Source organism: Castanea sativa, chromosome 12, assembly GCF_040712315.1.
Source record: "Castanea sativa cultivar Marrone di Chiusa Pesio chromosome 12, ASM4071231v1".
Lineage (NCBI taxonomy): Eukaryota > Viridiplantae > Streptophyta > Magnoliopsida > Fagales > Fagaceae > Castanea > Castanea sativa.
This window is the reverse complement of record NC_134024.1, coordinates 40,392,484-40,406,311: the sequence shown is the minus strand read 5'-3', so window position 1 is coordinate 40,406,311 and position 13,828 is coordinate 40,392,484. Positions and strand designations below refer to the sequence as shown.

The following is a 13,828-nucleotide window of genomic DNA, read 5'->3' as shown; positions in this document are numbered from 1 at the left end:
TATTTTTTATGAGCTCCAGTTGATGTGTGCACCTGGGTAAATTTATACAATCTTTAAGGACTAATTTCTTAGGACTAGGATTCCAATGAAGTTTGGAATTTCAATAAGTTTTTCAAAATTGCTTAATGGATGGAAACTTGTTTTAAATTTTTTTTTTTTGAAGGGTATCCACACTAATTGAGAAAGCTCAAGCCATTAGGTAGATGTTTCAAGATTATACAATAATGTGGTGTTTGGTACGGGAAAATTCATATTACTCTTGGCATTCAGATTACTAAGAATGTAGCTATTCCTATATTTAATTTCATTGGAAATCTCTTAAAATTCATAGAAATATGAGATGATAATATTTTGTTTATTCCAAGGAATCTTAAATAAATTATTTATTTTTCTCATTCTATCCTTAGATTTGAATGTTAACTACCAAGTCTTTAAAAAAAATCCTCTAAATAAATAATGAAAAACCAAATATAAACTATTAATTATGACAAATTCATTAAAATTATAGTCTAACATTTCAAAATGACAAGTATAATACAAAAATAACTATTTAAATTCTCAAATGTTTTTATTCTTAATAATAATTTTTAAAAGAGTTTAATCCATAATAATTTGCTTTATATTGTATCTTAATTGCTTAAATAACAGAGAAAAATGGTTAGAATTGTCAATTTATAAAAAATACAATTTCCTTTAAACTTAAGAATCTGGATTCCCACCTGTTTTAAAGAGAATCCACATTCCTATTGAGAGGGGTTTAAGGGGGAATCCGATTCCGTTGGTATCGATTTCCAAGCGTGATTTGCAACCAAATATGAGAATCTTTAAACATTTCTAAGAATCCTAAAACATTATTCCGTACCAAACGCCACATAAGTGAACATTACCAATTATGAGCAATTTAAGATGATATTTTTTTTAAAAGGACTCTCAGGATTCTAATATGCCTATTTTAGTTCAAGCAACTTTAAGGCTATATCTTTAATTTCTTTTGTTCATAGTCGTGAATAAAAGGATTAATGAATTGCAAATTTTAAGATTACCAAAACCGTTCCAAGTCTATTGAACTATATAAAATGGTACGTTGCTCAAGTTTTGAAGATAACCTCTAAGTATATTTTTTGTAAGAACATTATTAATGTCTACAAATATATAACCACAATCTACTATGCTTTCCAAACTCTTTAGGGTAGGATAAAAAAAAAAAAAAAAAAACTCTTTAGGGAACTCTTGATAAACTATGTTCTTGTCATTTCATGTTGTAAATCATGCATCCACTAACCATCGTCATTAACTTTTACAAGAGATTTATCAATAAGAACCCCTAATGGTAAGGGCCAAGATAATCCAGTATTTCTACATGATTTTCATGTATTCTTCCATTGTTTTCTATAATCATGATCATGTTAGAGGCAAGCATTCAGTTGTTCATTACAACTTAGTGTTTTCAATAAAGTTAATAACTCAATTATTATATAAATAAAGTAGGAGTTCAAGTGTTCAAATTTTGACCGAAAATTATTCAACTAGATAAGAATTTTTAATTTTTTTTAGAAAGGTAGATAATCTTGATTGACTAATATGACATCTGCAAGCAAAGTTCTAAAAGATACATGGAACTAATTCTCTCCAAAAAACTTCGATTTTTTTTTTTTTTATATCAATTTGAACATGACAACTAATTTTTGTAGTGTAATATAGTTTATGAGAAGACATTACTTCTAAGAATACTAACAGAGAGAAATCCCAAGGCTTGCAGGCTTGTCTTGCAGCTTCAACAATCCTTGCTCCTTCACACAAATACAAAACAGCTGCTTTCATAGAAATATAGAATCCTTAACGGCCCAGCTGAAACAACAGCCATGACCATACATCTATCTCTATTTTTACAAAAAAAAAAAAAATTGAATCCCTTCTCCATTTCAGGATTGATTGCCATTTGGAAGACTCCTCTATAAACGTCTGGACTTATTTTCCCACTGTCAAGGCTTTAATCTGAACTGTCAGCTAACCTGCACATAGAAATCAAACGATTACTTTTTTTTTTTTTTGATAAATAAAGGCAGCAATGCTGCTCCACAAGGCAATGGAATATGAGACCACTCGTCGACGGAGGAGCTCCACCAATGAAGGAAGAGGACCATCAACATCAACAAGCATTTATATGTGACATTAACAAAAATCAAACTATTACTATACACGACCACATTAGTTATGGACAGATCTAACCAAACTAGATTTCTAGATGACAAGAAGAAATAAGAAAGCATTTTAATAGTTCCAAACAAATAATACCCCTTTTTCATACTTCAAGTTAAAGCAAGCCAAATTATACGTAAAGGACAAGAAGGAAAAATATAAGAATTAGAATTCTAGTTTATTCATTTTGAATTACCTGTCAATTTGTCATACCTTTTCTTACCAATCAGCTTGTGCTTATGGAATTCTAAATTGAGGACAACCCATATGCATAATTTTGAATGGAAAACATGGGACAAAACAATAAATTAATAATACCTTAGGCAGTAAAAGCTTTCCAGTTTTGATCTTTACTTGCTTTCCAGCACATGATTTCTACTGCCTTTAAAACACCAACAAAAACCTTTTCTTGCCATTCCTTTTTTGGTAAATTGAAACAAAGGTGTCAAAATAGCACAATAAGAAAAGAGTAGGAGTTCTCTGTTTGTTATCCAAACTAATGTTCATAAAGACTTAGGGGCAATGGTTGCTAGAGATCAAGGCTCTGCCAAAACGTCCGTCTACCTGTCAATCCCAAACATTTGCAAATTGCTGAATGTCCATCACCACAGCCTCTCTATCAGGTAACTCTGCCACCTCTTTGTTGCTTCTAAGAATACTAACAAAGAGAAATCCCAAAGCTGAATCTTCAACAATCCTTCATAAAAAAAGCCAATAAAGCTGTTGTCACAATAGAATCTTTAACAACCCAGCTAAAACAACCAGCCACAGATATGGACCTCTATTTTTACAAAAAGAAACTGGATTGCCTTTCCTTCTCTTACCCTTGTAGCTCTCATCCAACATGGTTGGTTGCCAGTTGGAACACTCTCTAAAGGTGTGGACTTGCTTATCCTGCTGCTGTGGAGGCTTTTCTTTGTTTTTGAACTGTTAGTTACCAATGACAACAAAAAGTAATTTTACAATACTTTGACCACAATAGTGATAGACAAAGGTTCTTTATTCACTGTTGCCTTGCTCCTATAAGTCCAAATAGACCATAAATTAGAGACAAAAGACAAAAAAAAGTACTTTAAGCTCTAACAATGGCCCCTGATGCCCTTCATACAGCTCTTCATCCAAGCCTGAATCAAGTAATGCTGAATGAAATCCGTTCTAATGGACAGATCAAACAAGCTAGATTTCTCTACATGACAAGGGGGGGAAAAATCTGGTCTTAGCTTTCAGCTTCTTGGACACAAAGGACATAAGTCCTCGGATGCCTTCTCAATTAAGGTTGTGCCAGTAAGATCAATAAAAGACCTACCAGCTTGGCTTCTACAATTCCTGGTATGCAACATCCATTTTCCTTTTTCAACAAAATAAGACCCATACTTGGAATGAGGCTTTATGAGCTTGTGAGCAACACAAACAGGAATTAGGAAAATTCTCTCAGCATCATTATGGCTATAGAGTTTTCAAACAAATATAGAATTCCCTCCGAAAGTATCTTTGACTAGGACAATTGTCACAACTTTCAGAGAACCTAAGCAATTTCATTGAACATCCCTTTGGGGAAATCCAATAAAATTGGAACCATATGCATATAATTGGATATTTATAAAGGTGTAGCATCAATTCAATAAAAATGTAACAAGGGGAAACACAAAAGAAAAGAAAGAAAAATATAACCAACAAAATACAGAGGAAAAAGATTTGTCAAATTTAGATGAGATTCAGATAATATGCAGGTCTCACCCATGCCTTTGCAGAAGTGTCACATGGGATGATCAGGTGTAAGATGTTTTTTCTAAGGTCATTTAGAAATATTACTATTCAATACTATCTATTATTCAGTATTTGTTTTTTGGAAGAAAACAACATGAGATAGAACAATAAAGTAGTATGTTTGGCAACCAAAACCTACCAATTTTGATGTTTACTTGTTTTAAGCAGATATATTCTTCTGCATTTAAAAGGAATTTCTTGCCATTCTTTGTTCATTATAGTCAAACAGCTAGGAGTCTCATTGACAACTCTAATCAAACATAAGGTGGGCAATCCATTAATAAATGTACACTGAAGAGAAAATGATAATGCAATGACTTACATGTAATTGCTTAGCTCTTCACCACATTCCTTGTACTGACTTCACTCCTCACAATATTTAACATGGGCCATAAATTCAGGGACTCTTTCAAGCCCTCATAAGGAATGATGCTGTTGTTGCTACACTGAACTACATTATGGTTGAGATCTTCAATGTCTTTCTTGTATACCACACGCAACCCGCATTTCTTCACCAAGCTTGAACCCCTGTTTCTAATTTTAATTCCAATCTCACGGAATCCATTAGCATCATATTCCCACAATGATTTTTCACCCTTCTCCAATAAGTATTGAGGAAGCACATACGACAGCCAAATATGATCCGATACAGCAACAAATCTATTACTAATGGTTAGACCAAAAGGCATATCTTTTCCATTGGCACTCAAGTTGTAGCAAGGGTCGTGACGAATTTGATGATGTGGAAGAGGACAAAATACAATGCAAACAGCAATCCCAATCCAATCATTACACAAATGAGAAAAAGGTTTCATTATATTCACTTCATTCCCCATACATTGATGGCTAAACCACTCTGGAATTTCACTTCCAGGAAAAACAACATCATATCTTTCCCCACGATAGTTAGGAGAGAGTCCCTGAAACATACAAAGCATGACCCTTAGAACTATGAGAGAGAGCGAGAGAGAGAGAGAGAGAGAGAGAGAGAGAGAGACCTGAGTGGACTTTTTAATCACTGAAAAAAACAAGTCAATGAATCGTTGATTGCCAGTCAGTTTGCTGAAATTTGAAAGTCCGAGTTTTGGCTCAAATGAAGAATTTGGTCTCAACAGATCTGGTACCGTTTCCAATGAGGAGCAACCAAATCCAGAAATATAACCTATATTTAAAGGAAGCTTTGGAAAGGATTGAAGACTCGTGCAATTATCCACGTTCAATATTTTCAGAATAGATAGTTGAGCAATGCTTTCCGGAAGGCAACCAAAATTATTTCCACTTAGATCTAAATTTTGTAAAGAGAATAAGTAGCCAATATCATTGGGGATTTCCTTGAGATTGCAATTACTTAAATTCAATTCTCTCAAAGAAGACAAACCAAATAGAGAAGACAATTGCAAGCCCATGGATTTGGAACTTGTTGACATTGGATTAAAAGGGAGAAGCTGAAATCCACCAAAAGCTATTTTTTTAAGAGTTTCAAAAATAGCACTAGAAGAAGGCATCTGTCCGTTCACATCAACACTTTCACCACGCCCCAAGTTCTCTAGTAGTTTTGAGCAGCCGAAAAGATTGAGATCTTTAAGCCATGTCATATTAAAAAATGTGCTAGGAAGAGACATAAGATTTTTACAATCCCTTACATTCAATGAAGCAAGGCCACTCAAATTCCCAATTGATGTGGGTAGTTTTGTAATAGCAGTGCCATCAAAGTGAAGCTCTGTTACACGTCCCATATTCTCCCCAAATTCTGGAATTGTATTTATTTTTGAGCAATCAGAAAGAATAAGGATCTTTAGAGACTCTATCTCAAATTTTCTTGGAAGACTTTTGAGATTTTTACAACCTTCTAGATTAAGAACAGTAAGATTTTTGTGAACTGCAATTGATGGATGTATTTCACGTAAATTTTTACAGTCTTCAAGAACCAATTTCTCAAGAATTGGGATTTCGGTGAAGTCAGGGGTTTCAATAAAATTTAGACACTCTTTCAATTCGATGAATTTCAACATCTCACAAGACTGTAAAAATCCAAAAAGACAAAACAATTTTTAGCTTCTAAAAACCTTATAGTTTATTGAAACTATTAAAAGAAAAGTTGTAGAAGGGTAACTATTACCTTTGTCCCTTTCCAAAGTCTTTCAATGTTGCCGTAGCACATGTGAAGTTCAATCAACTCATTTGGTTGAAAACTTGTTGGCAAAGATTTTGAAGTGTACCCATCCCAATCAAGAAATCTTAATTCATTAGGAAGATGTTTGGGATCATACATGAGGTGAAAATCTTTAATTATGAGGAATTTCAAAAGACACATCTTTGAAAAGGAACTAGGATTCCAATGGGCTTGTTTCGATCTGGGTGAGATTAAGACTATGCCTTGAATTGCTTCTGTTCCCTAATAATCATGAATAAATGGAATTAGTGAATTGTAAAATGTATAATTACTAAAACTACCTTATGTTAAAATATGCTGAATAAAATAATTAATAAGGTATATTCTTAGGTTCTTTCAATAAGCTCTTACCGTATTTTTTGTCAAGACATTGTCAATATCTTTATGCAACCATAATCTACTACGTTTTCCTGGGTTTTTGGGGCACTCTTTACGAACTATGTCTCGACCCATTTCTTGGAGTAAATCATGCATCCACAATTGATTGTCTTGCAACTTAATGAGAGATTTATCAGAAAGAACCCGTAATCCAATTTCAGGGTAAAGCTCAAGACAATCTAGTATTGCTATAATAGATTTTATACTATTATGATTAAAGAAACAAGCAATATGCAGGAAAATTTCCTTATCTACTTCTTGTAGTCCATCAAAACTTATTTGAAGTACATTGAAAATTTTTTTTTCAGGAAATTCTTTGAGCCTACCTAATTCACTTTTCCATTCATACGTACTTTTATTGTACAGAAAGGAGCCCAAAACCTCAATGGCTAGAGGAAGGCCATTAGCATAATCTACATAGGCTTTGGACAACTCTAGATATTCTTCAGGAGGATGCACTTTGCCAAAAGCTTTTAAATTAAAAAGATGAAAAGCTTCATCATAAGTCAATCCTTCAATCTCATATATTTTATCTGCTTTACGTGTATTTAGCAAATGCACATCTCTTGTTGTTATGATAACTCTACTACCTGGACCAAACCAATTGTGCTCCGCAACTAATTTGTTCAGTTGGTCTAATTCATTTACATCATCAAGAACGAGAAGAATCTTTTTGTGACGTAACCTATTCTTGATCATGAGAACTCCATTATCAACATCTTTTACATTCATATCTCTTAGAATCAAAAGATCTTCCAAAAGTGTTTGTTGTAACTGAAGTATGCCGTATTTTTCATAAACTTCCCTGACATTAGCAATAAAACAACATGCTTCAAATTGATGGGAAATCATATTGTAAACAACCCTTACTAGAGTTGTTTTCCCCATTCCTCCAGTCCCCCTAACTCCTATAATCCGAACACTGTTTGACTCTATAGCTAAATGTGACAACAATTTCTCAACTTTGGAAGCTATTCCTACTAGTCCCTTGGTATCTACTAAGCATGTATAACTTAGTTTATTTAATATCACTTTCACAATGTCTTCAATAACTTCTGCCTCTGGCCTGCAATGAAGAGAAAACAATAAGCAGTGAGTCTGAACCTCCCATGACAAGACCCTAGGTAGAAAATTTTGTAGATATATTGCATATAGTTTAGTTGATTAAAGCTGAATCCCAACAAATAAATTTATATACAAACTATAATATAAAATTTGAAAGTAGCATTTAGTTTAGTTTCATTATTTTAAGAAATGCAGGTTTAATTTGAGACATATGCAATATATACCCTATATTATAAATCTGCATATTAGCTGGATTTAATCTAATTTCATTGCTACCTATGTTTCTATGTTCGGGTGGGTTTCGATTCTGATAAGTTTTCGACCTAGGATAGTATAAGCAATATCAAGATTTTTTTCCCCTTTCGTTAACAAAAGAATAAAGATATTTTGAATGTAAGATTTGCTTTTATAACTAAACTAGTATGTAATTCGTGCTTATGCGTAGGAATGATGAATTGTAGTGGTGCTATTGATGTTAGTTTGGATTATTAAATATATAGGACATTATTTCGACCAAAATATTTGGAGGCACTAAAATGATTTTTCCTTACAATTATAATGATATTGGTTACACCAAGTTTCTCATTACACTGCTGTGATGTATATAATTTTGAAAATCACTATGAGACACTACATATACAATATCAATTCACTATTATTGTCCGTGAAATTCTACTAAATAAAACACAAAATAAAAGAATAACTTGGTTCAATAGTATCTCCTAAATTGAATCGGGATAGGTGCAAGAAATCATTTAGCTCAATTACAGTTCGTTACATTCAAGATCTTCACATACAAATAACTAATTAAATAGAAACAGTATAAAAAAAATATACTCATTAGTTCAACAAAAAAAAAAATAACAGCAAAAATCTAAACAATTTAATTTGCATGAAAAGATGACAAAGGCAAAATCTAATTTTGATTCTAATCAAAGTTTCTCTAAACTTTGGTTTTAATTTTTATATATATAGACACACACACACACAGACTAGGTTTATTTATATTGGACTTCTCATTTTCTACATTGAATTAACTCACTTGACATAAAAATTTTAAAAAAAAATTAGATGGGTAAATTACAATTTACCCACCAATGGTTTGTATCGAAATTTAAGTTGTCTACCTGTGGTTTGAAATCCCATGATGCATGTATTTCGTTGAATTCTTGTTGATCTTATTTGATCTTGTATTTTTATGTTTTTTGTGTTTTTATAGGAGAGAGACATAAAAGTTGAGCAAAACTACATATTTAGCCACGTTTTTAATAGAAGTGGGTTACGGAATTCTAACTGAGCTAACTTCAGGTGGGTAAAGTGTCAAATTTCAAATCATAAGTAGGCAACTTAAATTTCAGCCAAATCACAGGTGGATAAGTTCTAATCTACCCAACTTAGATTAGATGGGAAACGTGGCGTAAAATTAAACTTTATTTGAAATCCAATTTTTACACTAAATTGACTTACTTAGACTTTAATTGAATTCCAATTCGAAATCTAATTGGATTTTCTCTTAGTTTTGGCTATTAATATGTGTGTGTGTGTGTGTGTGTATTCTATTGAAACAAAGGTCACTCGGAGTTCTATTTACTTAACTGGTAAAATATTTTATCATTGAATAACCTATGATTTGGGGTTCAATCCCCATGTACACAAAAAACCAATTAGAGTCTTAGTCTAATGATACAAAACAATTATTAAGAGCCGACGTTATAAGTTATAAGTTAAAACTATATAAAAGTAAATAAACAATAAATAAATAAAAAATGTCACTTTGTGTTCCGTTGTGTTTAATTGAGTTAGATATTGCCCATATGGAAATAATAAATGTCCTATAAAATGAAAAGGTGAAGTGTTAACGTGCAGCCAAATTGCTTGAATTGAATATAACTTTTACCATTTAATACTCGGGGTTAAGTCTAACCCACTAATATTTTAAAGGTTCCTAGTTTAACTTGATTACTTATTTGAACTTTATTGGGATAGAATAAAAGTTTATTATTTGTCAACAAGAATAATTTTATGTTTTTCTTTCACCGAAGATAGGTATTAAAAGTTTTATATATAAGCAGCACCGGAAAGAGTTTGAACATAAAATTTTGGTGCATGTGAGAGTTCAGTGACAAATTTTTGTCTAATTGTAATTTGTCTAGTGTTTTATTGTAATTTGAAAGAACACCTTTGGGTGATGTGATAACTTGTATTAGTTTATCTTTACCAGAGTTGGGGAGTGCAGTTATATTTTCTCATAATTGTCAGTGAGATTTTTTTGTGAGTTATATTACGTTTACAAAATTTTCACAACAAATTCTAGGTGAAAGTTGTTACCGGTTTTAATTTGAGCCATCACTAAAATAAGGCAATCAATTGCAATTTGTCAAATAGAATTTATTATGAATATGTTGTAAATGTAGCATTTTTTTTTAGTTAGTGTTGCTCTTGAAAGTAGGCATAGAGTAACTAGAGTTTGTCAAATTACATTACCATGTTTTTCACAACAAATTAGTATTAGAACTTCTACTATTACAAAAAGTGATTTATAATGAGTTTACCAAATTTCTTTTTTTTTTTTTTTTTTTTGGACAGCTCTGTTTCCATATATAAGTTTGACAATTCTCTCAATCTCTCTCTCTTCTTTTTTCATAAGCAAATCAGTTAGTCAACATCTAATAAAATTCCTTTCTTCGGAAGAAAAAGAGAATATGATATTAAGTAGAGTTGACACAAGAATTTATAATTTGCTTGAGCTACTGTACATTTCAAATTAATCATGCAATAAAAAATTGTACATGAAGCAAGTATTTTTGTTCGTCTTTTCCTGGTTAATCTTTTCAGGGCTCAACAAAGTCCAAGCGCATCTCAAACTATTGATGCATAAAATATTTTCTATTTTATATATACTACTGGTGCACACAAACAGAAGTTCATTAAAGTTATACATGTTATTAAGGAAAAATTCTCACTTATATGTTAAAGAGCTTTGTATTCCAATTAACATCTTTTGATATTTCTAATAAAGATGTTTAAGGTTCAAATCTCCCCTCCACCATTGTAACTTTTGAACTATCAAAACATAAATATCTCACTTTTATCATTAAATTGAATAATAAAATAGGTAATAAAAATAAAATAATAAGCTAAGTTACATTGTGAAAATTTTTATTATTCAAGACTAAGTTTACTATATAAAAACTATGATAGATGAATAAAGTAACTTGAAAATCTTTTAACTGTTAATAATATAGTTTGAATTTTGAAGTAGTATTTAAACGTCTTGAAGATTTGATAATAAAATTTAGTTTAAACCAAATTTATTGAATAACTTTAATATATTTATAGTAAGTCATCAACATAAGCACTCATATAAAGCTCTTATGTAGTGAACTACAAGATACACATACATTTCCCTCTCTCCTATACATGTGTTTGTTTCTTTAAAAAAAAAAAAAAAAAAGATACACAGGCAACGTGTATAAAAACAACTTTCTTTTTTAATATTAAATCTCAGTGACTACTTTTATTTTTAAAAAGAAATTTTATTTGGCTAAATTAAGGCCCAAACCAGTCACCACTATATTTATAAATTTACACAATTCAATTTTAAAGCTCTTTTTTAATAGAATTTAATTTTTCCTAATTATAATAATTGTCTTTAATTCTATTGCTACTTTATTTGTAATTGTTAGGTTTTGCATTTGTGTTGGCTAATTCCTGTGTTAAGTTTAATAAGTGTTATAGAGGGTTGTATTTAAATAGTTTTCTTACTTCTTAGTATCAGGTCAAGGAGTAACATTGAAGTGGGTTCCAATTAGTTCAACTGGTAAAGTCTCTGATGGTTGAATAAGAGATACGCCATAAGTTGAAACTCTCTCTCAAAAAAAAAAAAAAAGAGGGAGTAACACTGAAGAAATCAAGTTTGAGAAGACTTGTTTGAGCGAACTTAATACAAAAAGTTTACGAACTCTCACTTGACATTTTATCGACTCAAACTTAAATAAATCCGCTCAATTGTGATTTCAGTAAAAAGTTAACTTTCTTTTCTAGTCTAACAACTTAACCTAATTTTTCAATGTTACTCCTTGACTTGATACCGGGCAAACTATTTAAAGAGAGCCTTCTTTCATTGAGCCTAAATAAAAAAAAATTCTTCCCTATACTTTTACAATCTTGAGCCTAATTTGATTTATTGCAAAACCACAAAAGTTGTTACCCATACTAGTGTGTTCATTAGTTTTTCCATCCAAAGAGTTCTTAAGAGCATCAAAGCACTAATAATTAGAAGCGCAATTAGTTTTTCCATCCAAAAGTTCTTTAGACTTTAGAGCATCAAAGTTCTGATAATTTGAAACAAGTTCACTTTTTGGGGGGATTTTTTTAGCAAAATTCTAGAGTTTTGCATCAACTACAATGGGAGGTGAATTGGCTGGTTTGTTAAAAAAAAAAAAAAAAAAAAAAACCCTTTATAACCAAATCTGGGTACTCTTAACCGTTTTCATGCTTTTGATTACGGTCAACATGTTAATCCGTTGTTTACGCTATTGAGTTCTAAATTATATTTTTTAGTAATTATGTTTGGTATATTCTAATTTTAAAAAAAAAAAAAACCCTCTATATTATTCTTATTTTTTCTCCCACTTTCCAAAACTTGAGATTTATTCTGAATCTTCTTATTTAACAATTTTCACCTTATCATATTCTATGCTTCATATTCTATCGTTTTATTTTAAACTATTTAATGAGGTATTTCTTGATAAAGTAAAGGATGAAACCATCGAATCTTACTCTTACGCTGTTTATACTTTATAGTAACATAAATTACCTATCATATATTGTGTGGGTGGATTTAACACAACATATATTATAGTCAAAATATTTAATTGTAGATGACGTAATTCATGGTATATATAGGAAGAGTCGTTTGAAACATTACAAAATTATCAAATTCTATTACCTGTCTTGTGAATGCCATCCAGAGAGATTGGCCACTTCAATCAAGGTAGTCCTCCAAGTTTGCACCTTTTCCATGTTATCCTTCAAACGTTCTTCATGCTCAGCAAAGGCTTGTGCAAAAGTTCCCCTCTGTTTGCGTACATCAGATGGGTCCACATAATAAAATATAGGTAGAACTGTCATTCTCATCACTTTCATGCACTGAATGATCTTTGTAAGTTCATCCAAGCACCATGTCGAAGATGCATAGTTTTTTGAGAGAATTACAATAGAAATTCTCGATTCTTCTATTGCTTTCAAGAGTTCTGGCGATATAGATTTTCCTTTCTCAAGCCTTTCATTGTCTCTAAAGGTGAAAATACCAGAGCGTTGCAAAGCAGCATATAGATGGTCACTAAAAGTATTGCGTGTGTCCATGCCTCTAAAACTAAGAAAAACATCATATATCCACCGTCTTGAAGAAGAAGAAGATGATGTCAACGGTGAGGCTTCTTGAGTACTCATTGAAGCCAATGGAAATTTGTTGGTAAATCTTGAACCACAATAAGGATAAAAAAAATTAGTAAAAAAACAATTTGAAGGATGTATGTGGAAAGTAAAATAACCAGGGAAGAAGAAAATAAAAGAGATAGATGTGTTTGAAAAGGGAAAACTTACAGATTCAAGGAATTACAGCACTGGTTGTAAACTTGTAATGCTCAAAAGCAGCTTGAAACAATGCGGCCTTCCAACTTTTTTTTTTTTCACTCTTACTAAACTGGTTGATCATTCTTGAACGCAGGTATTTAATTCCTACTGACAAAAAAACCCCTTTTTATTTTCCTTTAAATAGAAGTAGGTGTGCAAGTGGCCCTTTTCTTCCAGGAATCGTTCTAGCAAAACAACCACAACAATTTTTTTTAAATGTAATGATTTTTTTTTATAATATATACACAATTTTTTTTTTGATAAATATATACAAGTATTCTAACTGAAAAGATAAAGCCTTCCTCATGTAATTGGTTAATTAAAGGGGTGAGCATTCAAGAATCACACCCTCTAGGCTCTAACTGTTGTCGGTCAAGTCAACTAATCTTTCTTTTTCTTTTTCTTTTGTCAAGATGCCTTCTCTTTCTTCCAGGCATTTTCCAGTCAAAAAAGGATGACTGAAAGTTCTAAAATTGATTATAAAAAAAAAAAAAACTATGAAGACTTCTTTTTCTTTTGGCAAAACAGGGTATGCAAGCATGAGGGGATCAGTCTCCAAACCCGCTTTTTGTTTTTTAAACATCTGAATATGTGAACTTAATCAAGTGT

The 13,828-nt window shown here is 31.5% G+C and overlaps 1 protein-coding gene across 4 annotated transcripts; it reads right to left on the bottom strand.

Annotated features, from left to right (window-relative positions):
- Positions 1-2,019: 2,019 nt before the first annotated feature.
- Positions 2,020-13,593, bottom strand: LOC142619731 (TMV resistance protein N-like). 4 transcript variants are annotated; one of them, XR_012841548.1, is made up of 8 exons: positions 13,190-13,593; positions 12,534-13,064; positions 6,491-7,583; positions 6,086-6,361; positions 4,965-5,987; positions 4,289-4,886; positions 3,024-3,219; positions 2,851-2,896 (listed from the first exon to the last, which is right to left on the bottom strand). XR_012841548.1 is itself a non-coding variant. In XM_075792980.1 (7 exons), exons 2-6 carry the CDS (start codon positions 13,034-13,036, stop codon positions 4,299-4,301), a joined length of 3,483 nt encoding a protein of 1,160 aa, XP_075649095.1. In that variant the 5' UTR covers positions 13,037-13,064; positions 13,190-13,593; the 3' UTR covers positions 2,020-2,896; positions 4,289-4,298. The 4 variants fall into 4 exon arrangements, 2 of the variants coding, with proteins under 2 accessions (XP_075649095.1, XP_075649096.1); XR_012841549.1 differs by having other exon boundaries at positions 2,862-2,896; positions 3,024-3,126; XM_075792980.1 differs by lacking the exon at positions 3,024-3,219 and having other exon boundaries at positions 2,020-2,896.
- Positions 13,594-13,828: the final 235 nt, after the last annotated feature.

Bases quoted from the DNA above. Each gene is read 5' to 3' on its own strand.
- LOC142619731 (XM_075792980.1), bottom strand. From the start codon at position 13,036: ATGAGTACTCAAGAAGCCTCACCGTTGACATCATCTTCTTCTTCTTCA. The intron at 5,988-6,085 runs GTAATAGTTACC...GGATTTTTACAG, and splicing joins GACTTTGGAAAGGGACAAAG to TCTTGTGAGATGTTGAAATT. The intron at 4,887-4,964 runs GTCTCTCTCTCT...TGTATGTTTCAG, and splicing joins TGATTAAAAAGTCCACTCAG to GGACTCTCTCCTAACTATCG.